This window comes from Anolis carolinensis, chromosome 1 (genome assembly GCF_035594765.1).
Source record: "Anolis carolinensis isolate JA03-04 chromosome 1, rAnoCar3.1.pri, whole genome shotgun sequence".
Classification (NCBI taxonomy): Eukaryota; Metazoa; Chordata; class Lepidosauria; order Squamata; family Dactyloidae; genus Anolis; species Anolis carolinensis.
In genome coordinates this window covers 50,582,442-50,596,310 of record NC_085841.1, presented here as the reverse complement: position 1 = coordinate 50,596,310, position 13,869 = coordinate 50,582,442, and the positions used below count along the sequence as shown (strand labels likewise).

At 38.5% G+C, this 13,869-nt stretch overlaps 1 protein-coding gene across 5 annotated transcripts in view; it reads left to right on the top strand.

Moving 5' to 3' along the window:
- The window catches only part of ltbp1 (latent transforming growth factor beta binding protein 1), a 212,553-nt gene that overhangs the window by 143,387 nt on the left and 55,297 nt on the right, over window positions 1-13,869 (top strand). For 2 of the 5 annotated variants that reach the window (XM_008125456.3, XM_008125451.3), the window contains exon 12: window positions 1,428-1,661. The exons of 1 other annotated variant lie outside the window; for it this stretch is intronic. In XM_008125456.3, coding sequence (XP_008123663.1) covers window positions 1,428-1,661 — 234 coding nt within the window. The remainder of the gene's footprint in view (window positions 1-1,427; window positions 1,662-13,869) is intronic. 2 more of the 5 variants (XM_062974291.1, XM_016990622.2) reach the window with 1 other exon arrangement.

Genomic DNA, 13,869 nt, shown 5'->3' with positions numbered 1-13,869 from the left:
ACATTTTATGCAGTTGGCTCTCCAAATTTGCAGTTTGGCTTTTGTTGATTAGATTAATTGCAAATTTGGCTTATACCTTTTATTTAGGTTCTCAGGCTCATCTCTGTGCTCCACATCCACCAGAAATTGTGCTGGAAAATCTAGCAATTCCTAGAGAAAACACTATTCTGGCCATTTGTAGTTCCTCCAGTGGGATTCAGAAGAAAGTTGGCCACAGCGCTGTGACGGAGGACCTAGAAATGCTAGAGTAATGTTCTCTGAAATAAAATGATTATATTTTATTCATTTAAATTTTTCCACTTTCCCGGAGGTTTTATGCCTCTAACTCCAGCAAATGTGGAGTGCTGTCTATACACATAGCCCAAAGGTAATTTCATACAATATTTTAATAATTTTGTGCATGAGACAACGTTTGTGTACATTAAATCATTGAAACACAAAGGTATAGTTGTCTCAGTCACTCATGTAAACAATTTCAAATTTCAGATTTCAGATTTCAGAATTCAATATAAGAGATGTTCAACATGCATAAGATGTATTTTGTCCTTAAATCTGCATAAAACATGAGGAGATTTGTAAGACTTGATCAGATTTGAAGGACTGATCCCCTGAAAAGAGAAAATACAAAAAATTCGTAGACTAGACCCCACATTACTTGACTCTACCTCTATTTTATAATATCAAAAGAAGTAATGCTCTACTCTTACTTACTACATTCACAACTGCAACTTACTTCTGAATGCCCCTTTTCTTCTACCATAAAGTAATATAAAGGACTGCTCTGAATGAGCTAATCTGTAGTTTAGCATTATGAAAACTCACTTGGACAGTGAAGGGTGGGGGACAATCAATAATGTATCAATACTTATAAACAAACCCGTTCACCATCTCTTTCAAAAAGGGGGATTATAGTTTATTAAAATGTGTGCAATGAACAAGCTAGGTATACAAACTGTGATTTGATTCTGACTTTTCTGAACTTGTCATACTTTAACTAAAGCTACCTCCGTTTTGGAGGTGTTGAATTCCTGTTAATCCCAAAATGAAAACTCCCAATTGTATGATCATGATTGTGGCACAAGAAAAGCAAAGAGGAGACATTGTGCAAGAGGCTAATTTCACATCATTCGTTTTAGCTTTAAGTCAGAGGCCAATGCTATAATTTAGATCTTCTGAATTTAACAATGTATTTAAAAGTCTAAGTTACACTCAACACAAAACTTTTTCTAGGGAGCAACAAATGAAATCCCCAAGTAACTTGTGCAGTGACAGTCTTATGTATTCTGTGATTTTAGTTAAATGTAGAAGAGATTAAAAATGTCAAAATGTTCTTAATGTCAAGAGATTTTCTTCATTATATTTTCCAGTGTGTCAAAAATATTTCACTTTTAGACTCTTAAAGGAATGTTTTCCCATCCCAAATCTAGCTGCTTTTAAGGAAATCTGCCCTGGTGGAATGGGCTATACGGTTTCTGGCTCTCACAGAAACAAGCTATATCATCACCCTGCAGTTAGAGTTCAGCCACCTGTCATTGGCAAGACCCAGATTACTCAACATGTTGCTAAAGGTACTTCTCCTCCACCTCTCCCAGCAAAGGAAGAGCCAGTGGAGGCACTGACCATCTCACAGAAAAGTGAGCCCGAGGTGGCTGTGCGAGAAGGTGAGAGTGGATAAGGATCTTGTGATGTAGCCTAAATAGTCTGAATATGTGCATGTCTTCTCTTTTCCTTGTGTCATTTCTTTGTGTGTAAAGTGCTTGTATAAGACATGACTTGTTCTGAAATGGAGCCAAACTGGTACCTGATTGCATTATATAGGACCCGGTTTCAGAGTCTTGGACTTGATTGCTGTGTAAACAGTCTAGAACTGGATCAGGTAACTAGTCCCCTGCAAACCACACAGTGCTGTGAAACCCTCCTCTCATTCATAGTCTTGTGTGACCATGTGTTTGCGATTTGCGCTGAGAACAGAATCCTTTTGGATTCCTCTTTAAATATTTACAATTTAATTCTGAAAAATAAAACTCACTATCATTTCTTACATGAAATATTCTAAAGGTCGATTTCATTAGTTTGCTGTCTCAGTCTTTGCATGATTTCTGCAAATGCCTGTAAAATCAGCCGCTTTAAAATGTCCTGTTTTAACATGCTTAACATCAGTGCAGCAGCAAAGAAAAGCAAAAGGCTTGCCGCATGTGCAAAAATAAATGCATTGCCAACACGCTATTGGTGAACAGAACATAGGCAGGTATACTTTGATTTTAAATTGTTTTCCCTCTGGTGTTGCCAATGATATGTTTGTGTGAGGGAAGAACAATAGTTGAGAAGTGACTGTGAGAGTACCTTGAAAGTGTTTAAGAGAAAACAGATTTGCAATCTTGGATCATCCAATCAAGTCAAGTGATTAAAAATTTCCGACATGTCTATTGAAATCCATAATATATTGGAATCTCATACCTGAATCTGACAGGTCTCATTTAGAATTTGAATTAGGATGGTACATTTTAATGTTCAGTTATCTTTCAAGATGTGAGCCCTGCTCTTTTATTTTTTTCATAAATCCAGCTCTACAACACCATTTTAACATTTGACGATATGCTGGCTCCAAATCCGGTAACACAGGTATATGTAATTTAGCCCTGAAGAAATGGATGTAGCTTTTTTGTGTATTACTTGGTTTGCTTTCTCAATATTGATTCTTATTTTCAGATGCTAATGATCAGGTCCTGCATTTGTGTGTTCTCAAATAAAAAATACACTGTAAGAAATATAGACAAATATTTATTGAATATCTTGTTTAGAACTCTCTTTGTTTGGGTGGGTATTATCACTTTAAGGCATGTGAATAGGGCAGGTTTGGAAATAAAGTGATCTGAAAACTATAAGGTAAGTTAGTTTGTAGTGCAGCGATAATATCAAGGCTAATGATCGCAAGACTTCTTGCCTAGCAGATATTACAATTGGCCTCACTGCTGAGTAGTAGTCTCATTCATCTGTCATGCAGTCAGATGTATGTTCTGCTCATAGAATCATAGAATCGTAGAATTGGAAGAGACCTTATGGGCCATCCAGTCCAACCTGCCAAGAAGCAGGAAATCACATTCAAAGCACCCCCGACAGATGGCCATCCAGCCTCTGCTTAAAAGCCTTCAAAGAAGGAGCCTCCACCACACTCCAGGGGAGAGAGTTCCACTGCTGAACAGCTCTCACAGTCAGGAAGTTCTTCCTGATGTTCAGGTGAAATCTCCTTTCCTGTAGTTTAAAGCCATTGTTCTGCATCCTAGTCTGCAGGGCAGCAGAAAACAAGCTTGCTCCCTCCTCCCCATGACTTCCCCTCACATATTTATACATGGCTATCATGTCTCCTCTCAGCCTTCTCTTCTGCAGGCTAAACATGCCCAGCTCTTGAAGCCGCTCCTCATAGGGCTTGTTCTCCAGACCCTTGATCATTTTAGTCACCCTCCTCTGGACACTTTCCAGCTTGTCAACATTTCCATTCAACTGCGGTGCCCAGAACTGAACACAGTAATCCAGGTGTGGTCTGACCAAGGTGGAATAGTGGGGTAGCATGACCTCCCTGGATCTAGACACTATACTCCTATTGATGCAGGCCAAAATCCCGTTGGCTTTTTTAGCTGCCGCATCACATTGTTGGCTCGTGCTTAACTTGTTGTCCACGAAGACTCCAAGGTCTTTTTCACACATCGAGCTAGGCATCTTCCATTCTGTATCTTTGCATTTTTTTCTTCCGAAGTGAAGTATCTTGCATTTGTCCCTGTTGAACTTCATTTTGTTAGTTTCAGCCCATCTCTCTAGTCTGTTAAGATCGTTTTGAATTCTGCTCCTGTCTTCTGGAGTGTTAGCTATCCCTCCCAGTTTGGTGTCGTCTGCAAACTTGATGATTGTGCCTTCTAACCCTTCGTCTAAGTCGTTAATAAAGATGTTGAACAGAACCGGGCCCAGGATGGAACCCTGCGGCACTCCACTCGTGACTTCTTTCAAAGATTAAGATGACACATTGGTGAGCACCCTTTGGGTTCGTTCGCTTAGCCAATTACAGATCCACCTAACGGTAGTTTTGTCTAGCTCACATTTTACTAGTTTGCTTGCCAGAAGGTCATGGGGGACTTCGTCAAAGGCCTTACTGAAATCCAGGTACGCTACATCCACAGCATTCCCTGTATCCACCCAGCTTGTAACTCTATTGAAAAAAGAGATCAGATTAGTCTGGCATAACTTGTTTTTGGTAAATCCATGTTGACTATTAGTGATGAACGCATTTGTTTCTAAGTGTTTGTAGACCACTTCCTTAATGATCTTTTCCAGAATCTTGCCTGGTATCGACGTGAGGCTGACCAGACGGTAATTGTTTGGGTCGTTCTTTTTTCCCTTCTTGAAGATAGGGACCACATTCCTCCAATCTGCTGGGACTTCTCCCGTTCTCCAAGAGCTCTCAAAGATAATTGCCAGTGGTTCTGAAATAACTTCAGCTAGTTCCTTCAATACTCTTGGATGTAGCTGATCTGGCCCTGGGAACGTGAATTCGTTTAGAGCTGCCAGGTGTTCCTGGACAACTTGTTTCCCTATTTGGGGTTGGATTTCCCCTAATCCTTCATCCATTCCATATTGCTGAGGTTGAAGACGGCTTTCTTTTTGTGAGAAGACCGAGGCAAAGAAGGCCATAAATAGTTCTGCCTTTTCCCTGTCCCTTGTCACCATCTTCCCATCTTCTCCTCGCAGAGGCCCTATCACCTCCTTGTTCTTCCTTTTTCTACTGACATAAGCAAAAAAAGCCTTTTTTGTTGTTTTTAATGCCCCTGGCAAGCCTGAGCCCGTTTTGCGCTTTAGCCTTGCGAACCTTTTCCCTACAGGAGTTGGCTATTTGTTTGAATTTTTCTTTGGTGATTTCTCCCCTTTTCCACTTCTTGTGCATGTCTCTTTTGAGTCTTAGCCCGGTAAGAAGTTCTTTGGACATCCATTTTGGCTTTTTCACAGTTGTCTTATTTTTTTTTCTTTGTTGGCACCATTTGCATATCCGCCTTGAGTATTTCACTTTTGAAAAACTCGCATCCATCCTTAAGTCCCTTGTTTTTTAATATTTGTGTCCATGGAATGCTGCTCAGTATTTCCTTCATTTTTTGGAAGTCAGCTCTCTTAAAGTCCAGAATGCATGTTTGACTTGTCTTAGTTTCAGCCTTCCTTTGTATGGCAAACAGCAGGAGCACATGGTCACTTGCCCCTAAGGATCTGACCACTTTGACTGCATTGATCAGGTCTTCCACATTTGTTAAGATGAGATCAAGAGATCCCCTTGTTGCCTCTTCTACCTTCTGGACCATAAAATTGTCTGCAAGGCAAGCGAGGAATTTGTTGGACTTTGTACTCTTGGCCGAGTTTGTTTTCCAGCAGATATTGGGATAGTTGAAATCGCCCATGACTACTATATCTCTTCTTTGTGCCTGTTTGGTCAACTGTTGACAGAAGGCTTCATCAAGTCCTTTATCCTGGCTCAGATGTCTGTAGTAGACACCCACGACAAGATCTTTTCGAGTCCCGGTTCCCTTGATTCTTATCCAGATGCTTTCAAGCTGGTTTCCTGGATTGCAGTTTTGCATTTCTTCTGCAACATAACTGCTTTTGACATAAAAAACTACTTCCCCTCCTCTCCCCTTTGTCCTATTTCTGTGAAAGAGGTTATGGCCCTCAGTGGCTACATTCCAGTTATGGGAGTCATCCCACCAGGTTTCAGTGATGCCTATGACATCATAAGTGTGGTGTTGTGCTAAAAGTTGGAGTTCATCTTGCTTATTCCCCATGCTCTGTGCTCCTGTTACATATTTGGAGAATAGAGGATAAATCCTGAGTTTGGAAAATTTACCATTTTGGAATACAGCTTCCAGAGTCCCAGCTATCACAGATAGTTGGATCCAGTCTCTAGATCTGTCTAATCATGGCACAGACCAGTCAGATGCATGTGCTCCATGGAAACTTGGAGATAATGAATAATTTTACTTGGGGCACATGCATAGTACCTCACAAGTTTTTGTCTTCATCAGAACTTAACTTCAGTTCTTTAACATACAAATCCATTTTTATTTTTTCTCCCAATCTTTCTTCAGTTCAGCTGCCAAATTTATGGGGGGAGGGGGAGATTTGAAATTATTGATATTATGACACCATTGGGAGTCAAGAACACTTGCCAATAATTTAGTTAGGGGAGGCTTAATAAAGTAGAGGTGATTAATTGGACTGTGTGTTTCTGCATGTGGAGACACAACACATATTTCCTTTCAAAAACAAGACAGCGAGTGTTATCTCACACACAAAGTAGTCTGTCTTCTTAATGAGGAAGTTAAAGCTCATACGATTATTTTTTTAAAAAAATCAAAGCTGTAATATGTGACTACATTCAACTTTCATTGTGCAAAGACTGAAAAGTACACATAGTATTAGAAGTTGTTTGAAGACTAAATCAGAGGCATAAAGGAATAACAACATCCCCATGGCCCAATATCTCAAATTTACCATGGCTTTCTCTGTATTGGATCATGGGTTACAATTACAACTAAATTGCATGCCTTAAAAATTACTATTACATTTTATAAATTCCACCTTTTAGCTAATGTGGAATATAGATGTAGGCTATTTGTTCTCAATTCACTATATCCTGATTTTTCTCTAATCAGAATAAAGCGGGCAGTATTTAAGCCACATTGCGGAATTCTACATTACAATCTTCTACCAATTTTAAGTTGTGTTGGGCATTTTTCCCTTAGTATCAGTTGAACAGAAATGCGAGGCGATAGTATTCCTTTTTTGTGTGTGTTCAAATTTTTAATTTTATTGTATACAAGTGACAAGCAAAAGCAAAAATCACATTCATTAGCAAAACTGGGACATTGCAGCATTCTAACAAATCCTTTCCCTCCTTCCCCTCATCTGTGAACCCACCTCCTATGAGATAGTATTTCTTCGTTCAAGTCATGCATCTTTGTGTTTTTTCTTAATCATTTTATACACCTACATTTTCTTAATTAAACAATGAGCTCCTATGGAAACCCTAAGGCCAACATGCTTTATTTATTTATTTATTTATTTATTTATTTATTTATTTATTTATTTATTTATATTGCAACAATGTTTTTCAGCTATATTAACCACAAGAGAACTGGCATTTTTTACCCCATTTTCATTACTGTCCAGACTAATGACATCAACAAAGTTATTTATACTATATATTCTGCATTTTGATGCGCCAGCCTCCTTGCAGTTGTTATTTATAATCATAAGAGTTCTGTGAGGAAGGCAGTTATATTCCAATGCTAATAATGGGTTCCTAAAGCAAAACAGATTTAGGCTGACTAAGGCCCATAATTCCACTTTGATATCTGGCTAAGTATTCAAAGACTAGCTAAGTATTCATCTAGCCATGTATAAATATGTGAGGGGAAGTCATAGGGAGGAGGGAGGGAGCTTGTTTTCTGCTGCCCTGGAGACTAGGATGCGGAACAACTGCTTCAAACTACAGGAGAGGAGATTCCACCTGAACATTAGGAAGAACTTCCTAATGGTGAGAGCTGGTTATCAGTGGAACTCTCTGCCCCAGAATGTGTTGGAGGCTCCTTCTTTGGAAGTTTTTAAGCAGTGGCTGGATGGCCATCTGTCAGGGATGCTTTGAATGCAATTTTCCTGCTTCTTGGCAGCGGGTTGGACTGAATGGGCCATGAGGTCTCTTCCAACTCTAAGACATAACTGCATTAGATCAATATGTGAAGAGATCTTATGGTGCCTTTGACACCAACTGAAACAAAAAAAATGGTAGTATAAGCTTTCATAGACTTGGGGCTCATTTAAACCTCCCAGGCCAGAAATGCTCCAGTCTGGCTCTGTCCCTGAACTGCTGAGATTATCTGTCCCTATCTTTCCTGTTGCCCCAGTCACTGTGGCAGACAGTCATAGAGCTCCTGCCCATCATTGGATGCCATTGCTTTTTTAATTGTGTAAACTGTACATTTTTATTGTGATATATGAAAAAAGAATCATACAATCTACGAAATTCAACAGTCAAAATACAAGTATTATTTCCCAATCCCACCATTTTCCCATTCCCGCCCATGACTTTCAACACCACATCGTATGGAACTAGTATCTAACAAAAATCTGTCCTTATCATTACATGAATAAATTGTCCATGCTGCTATTTCAAAATCTATTTTTGTATTCTTTTTAAAATACCCAAAGGCCAGTCTCCATTTTCTGGCAAACTCTTCTTTGTTTGGGTGCCATTACTGACATCAACAATGGTGCCCATGTGACCAGGGGGAAGGAGAAGGAATCATGATCCTCATCCATGGCTTTTTCTTGCGCTGATGTGCACAGAGAAAGACAGGTGGGATCAATGGTCCATATGGATAGCAGAGTGGTTCATTCTGAAGCCAGTCTGCTGTCTATACTCTGTCTATACAGCATATCTCTAGAGAGTATTTCCCAACTTTCCTTAAAGCCTGGCCAAATTTTGTACATTGCACCATCAGAAAGCAAAGGTATCACTATCTCAGTCACCCAGCAGGGCAACTTTACATTTTGGAGTATTTTGGATTTCAGCTTTCTAGATAGAGAATGTATAAATATGTCCAATGCAGAGTCGCAGTGGCGCAGTGGGTTAAAACCTTGAGCCGGTTGAACTGCTGACCTGAAGCTTGGGTTGCTGACCTGAAGGTTGGTGGTTTGAATCCACAAGACGGGATGAGCTCCTGTCTGTCAGCTCTAGCTTGCGGCGACATGAGAGAAGCCTCCCAGCAGAAAGGTAACACATCCGGGCGTCCCCTGGGCAACGTCTCTGTAGACAGCCAGTTCTCTCACACCAGAAACAACTTGCAGTATGTTCACAAGTAGCTTCTGACATGATAAAAGAAAGCTATCCGATATAAAAATGCAACAATATACAAAAGTACTATATAAAATAAATAACGTATAGATCTTGAATGGTTTTTAAAAAAAATACAATTAAAGCTCATTGAATATAAACAACAGTACTATGATTAGGTTAGAACATCCCCTGAGCAATCAACTGCAATATCAGCTGTACATGCCCAAATTTACATTGCTGCCAGAGCAAAAAGAGAAACTTTGTGAATTATCACACAGGAGATTTTTTTTTCTGAAACAGAATTAGAAGGCATAAAAGACAGAATACACCCCAAACATGTGGTTCTTAGTTCAGAATATAATGCACAAAAGAACAAACAATGAGGCCAATCTCTGATTTCTAGAGTCCCACAAATACACAAGACAGGACCAAAAGGGCATGAGAATATCTGCCATTGATAATACCTGTAGGCATGGTTTGAAAGTTGAATGGGGTTTTGGAATTTGCAATATGCTCAACCTACTCAGCATTTTACAGCACTTGCACTTGGATAACTTTTGTAACTAGTTATCACTATCCACAGAAATTTATCCCAAAACATACTACCAATATGTTTAACCTTTGAATTTCTATGCCTTCAAGCTATATATTTGTTGCAAAAAAAAATCAACCACATTTAAAATACACCATAAAATATACATAAAATGCATCATTAAAGTACTGATAAGAAAATTGGGTCCTAACATGACATATGGACACATGCAATAGGAGGCTTTACTATGATCTAACCATATAACAAAGTCTTGGGGTAGATAACAAGTTATAATCAGTATCATGCTAGGAAACTATCGGTATGATACTTCTTACATGCCACTGCACTCCAAAATCCTACTTCAGAGGGGGAAAAAAAAGAAAATTCTGGAGCTGTTTTTGGGTGCTACTTAGTGCTGCAAAGATGGGGAGAGGAACTGGGGTAAAAGTTGCATTGGCATATGAGCACAATATTAGACTTAAGTCATAGAGATTGTCTACCTTTCTGTAACAGCTAGTTCTGATTTTTTTTCATTCAATCATACTTTAAGAAGACCAGGATTATGTCTCTCCTGGCATTACACCCAAAGGCAGTATCCAGAATTAGATGGTCTGTATGTTCAATCGGTTTTGTTGGCAAATAGGTTGTGCCAAAAGGGACAGTTGGGAGGAGGCAAAACCTGCTTGCTGACAACATTGATCAGAAATAGGGAACAGGTTTTGATCAAGTTAAGTCAACTTATGGTTTGGGAACTGCATCTGGTTTACAAGCCAATTAGTACAGTACTTCCCTTTATTTTATAAATGAATGGTTGCTATTCACTTGTACAGCATAAAAAGGTCCAAAGGGCACATGTGCATTTTACAGTCCTCTACAGGTCTTTTAAAAGTAGAAAATACTCTTGGACTTTTTTGGACATTTTTGACTCAAGGAGAGTGCAAGTTCCTAAGTCAATTTACTAATTATCTGTATCTCATGAAAAAGATAAAAATCAAGGACATATCCATACCAGATTAAAATATTATATGCTTATCTTATACACAATAAATTGCAGTTGTGGGCCATCATGTGAAGACTTGCCATTTACCTTTTAATTGTGATGATGACATCTATACGGTACCAGCCTACACTGCATCCACTGTGCACATTCATGATCACTTTGATTTAATGTTTTGTTTCTGCTGCCTTGGCATCTAAGGTGGAGATCCCTTCTTCTAAATACAGTAGAGTCTCACTTATCCAAGCTAAACGGGCCGGGAGAAGCTTGGATAAGCGAATATTTTGGATAGTAAGGAGGGATTAAGGAAAAGCCTATTAAACATCAAATTAGGTTATGATTTTACAAATTAAGCACCAAAACTTCATGTTATACAACAAATTTGACAGAAAAAGTAGTTCAATACGCAGTAATGTTATGTTGTAATTACTGTATTTACGAATTTAGCACCAAAATATCACGATATATTGGAAACATTGACTACAAAAATGGCTTGGATTATCCAGAGGCTTGGATAAGTGAGACTCTACTGTACTACCAAAAATCCAAACAGTTAAAATTAACCTTATGTTCTTTTTCTCTATGTGTGTTCATACCTGTGGAAGTATCAATAAGGCCCAGTGCAGATATGAGACTCAGCACCATGCCATAGACTCATCTACCCCCATTTAATTATTTTTCACTTATGAATTCTTCCTCTTTGCTCAGTTAATCTTAACTGCAGCATTTCATTTAGTATCTGTCAGTGCACTAGTGATAACATGGCTATTGAAACAGGTTGGAATCTGAACTGCATTTTTTTCTTCACTTACCAAGTTAGGTTTGTTGAAACCATGGATAGCTTTGAGGCTAAGAACAAAACTGGTTTGTAAGCACAGTTAAAAGCTCATAGCACTTTGTTAACCATATTCAATGCTAGTGTTGTTATAGAGCTGGTATCCTATGTCATGTGGAGAGACAACAATGATAGGGGCAGTTAGACTAGTCAAGGAAGGGAAAGCCCATTCACAGCCATGATGACAACTGTTGTCCTAACAATCTTCTTTTGAATATTATGGTGTTCTTGCCTAATATCAGGGCAATTCACAAGCAAACAACATTCATTTATGACACTATTGCAAACAGAAATGCTGTTCTGGTGGGTGCTACAGATGGATAAGGTAAAAAATATTGATGTCAGCGGTGTCCTCCTGTGTTCTCATAGCAATGCAAACAAAAGCAGGGGAGTAGAGCAGGTATCTACCCTATTATATCTTTTCAACCTTCCCTTGGGCAAAACATCTGACCCCCCTAGGGCAGTCCAATAATGGGTTTATTCCCTGGCCACCACTTACTGGAAGGTAAACCTAGAGTACTCCTACCCAAATCATAGGATCTTTTATGTGAGGGGGCAGGGAGGAAGCAGATCAGCCTCAAAGATACACTGCTTCCCCAGCTTCTTAGTCACACAAAGGAGTCTGATTTCTGAAAAAGCATGTACTTTTGAAAGCATAAGATCTTCTATGCCCAATTAGTTGTCTAGAGTGTGGGTTGAAGCCCATGACAAAATCCACAGAGACAGCCTCAGTACTGAAAAAATGGTTGCCAAACTTGAACCCCTTCTAGACCCAAGCACTGCAAGACCCTTGAGGTCATGGTCCAAAAGAATGCACTCCATGTGACAGCATGGAAAAGGACAGTATCATATCTAAGGATGCAAATGGTGGGCCTGACATCTCCTAGATCCTTAAGAGCCTCAGGGAAACAGGACCCAATATGTCACCAGACCGAACCTATAATCTGGAAAATATAACATTAGTAAATAATAAATATGATACAAAATGTGACCAAAAGAAATATGAGGATGGTCACCAGACTTTAATTCGCCTACCACCCTCTACTTCATCACATGCTGTGTATTCTGTACCACATGCAAAGCTTTCTGGTCTCTGACCATGGAGGCTATCAGGATTTTGTCATGCTTGTTGGCTATGTATTTCAGTAGGAAAGGAAAGACCTTTCTGTTTTCTCAAGGCTTAAGAAAATGTTAGTTGAACTTGATTTTGTCCGCTCCTGTGTTGTTTGTGTTCCGTTATTATTATGTTTTGATTGGTTTTTTAAAATATTTTATATTTGCTTTTTGTTGCTTGTGTTCCTAACTATTTGTAAAAATCTATTTTTGAAAAGTATGATTTATTTTTCAAAAAAGAAGGGGAAGAAGAAAGGGGAAATTTCTACTTGCAGGATGGGGTGGGAGGATGTACATTTCTATGCCGCTTTCCTGATCTCCATATCATAGCTTCCATTGCTAACATTACATTTGCATCAGGCCTAAAAAAGGAAGTATCAGCAAAGTTATTCATTTTCAAACAGGAGTACAACACAGCTGGGCAAAAACAAAAATAGAAGAAGAAAAAAGAACTATTTAGGCCATGAAAAATAGTTTACAAATCAAAAGTCAGTATTTGCAACATTATTAATTTTTGAGTCCTGATTACTGTTCAGAATAAGTATTGCACTGTTGTTTGGATTGTTATATGCTAAAATTACAATTCAATGTTTGTAGGAGGTCAAGCAGTAGGAATATTCTGAAGATAGCATATATAACAGCTGAATCACACAATTATTTTGATTTATCTGCATACTTTCCTGGTCCTTTTCAAGTTAGAGTCCATCTTAGTCATTTTCAGTTTGCATGGCATACAATGTAAAAAAGAACCTTCTTAATTAGCAGATGAGTTAGATTTTATTTTATGTTTTCCATCTATAAAAGAATGTTGCCCAGAAGAGTAGAAGGAGGATTGAGGAAAATACCATACATACTCTGGGGTGACAGCTCCAATGTTCATGCAATATGCTCATGGAGTCCTGTGTAGCTTTGGATTGTGGTTGTAAGCTTTGTCCACTAAACTCTATGGAGGTTGTACAGCAGCTGTGTCTGGTTGATTATATTCACAAATGTCATGTGTAAAACGTATGGAGGTGCAAATATCTGCAAGTAAATTGAACTGAAATAGTGAAATAAATAATCAAGTCCAATATTGCATCTCTGAATTTATTGGATGCCTACTCTGCATTATTAACGTGCTTTTCTAGTGATTCTTAGACTGTGGTAATGGCTTAATTTTTTGATAATTAAGCTCACAATTTGTTTAGTATCTACATGGATAAAGAAATTAGAATGACTTGTCAGAGGACCACTTTTTGCTATATGTTTATATATATGTTTCATATTTAGGAAGACTATAACTCCCATTTTTATAAACATCTACTCTTGTGTTGCATTGAAATACAGCTAGTAGTGATAACAAAAAGATGTTTAATTTCTTCAGAATCATAATTTAGAAGGTACACAGCAAGAGTCTGCAGCATGTTGGAAACTTAATGTGGCATGGGCCTTACTACAGTTTTCCCTTGATGATTAACTCAGTAAGCCATGTATAAATTTTGAAATGTCATTTTCGTGCATAAATGGCTTTTCCTTTTCTTTCA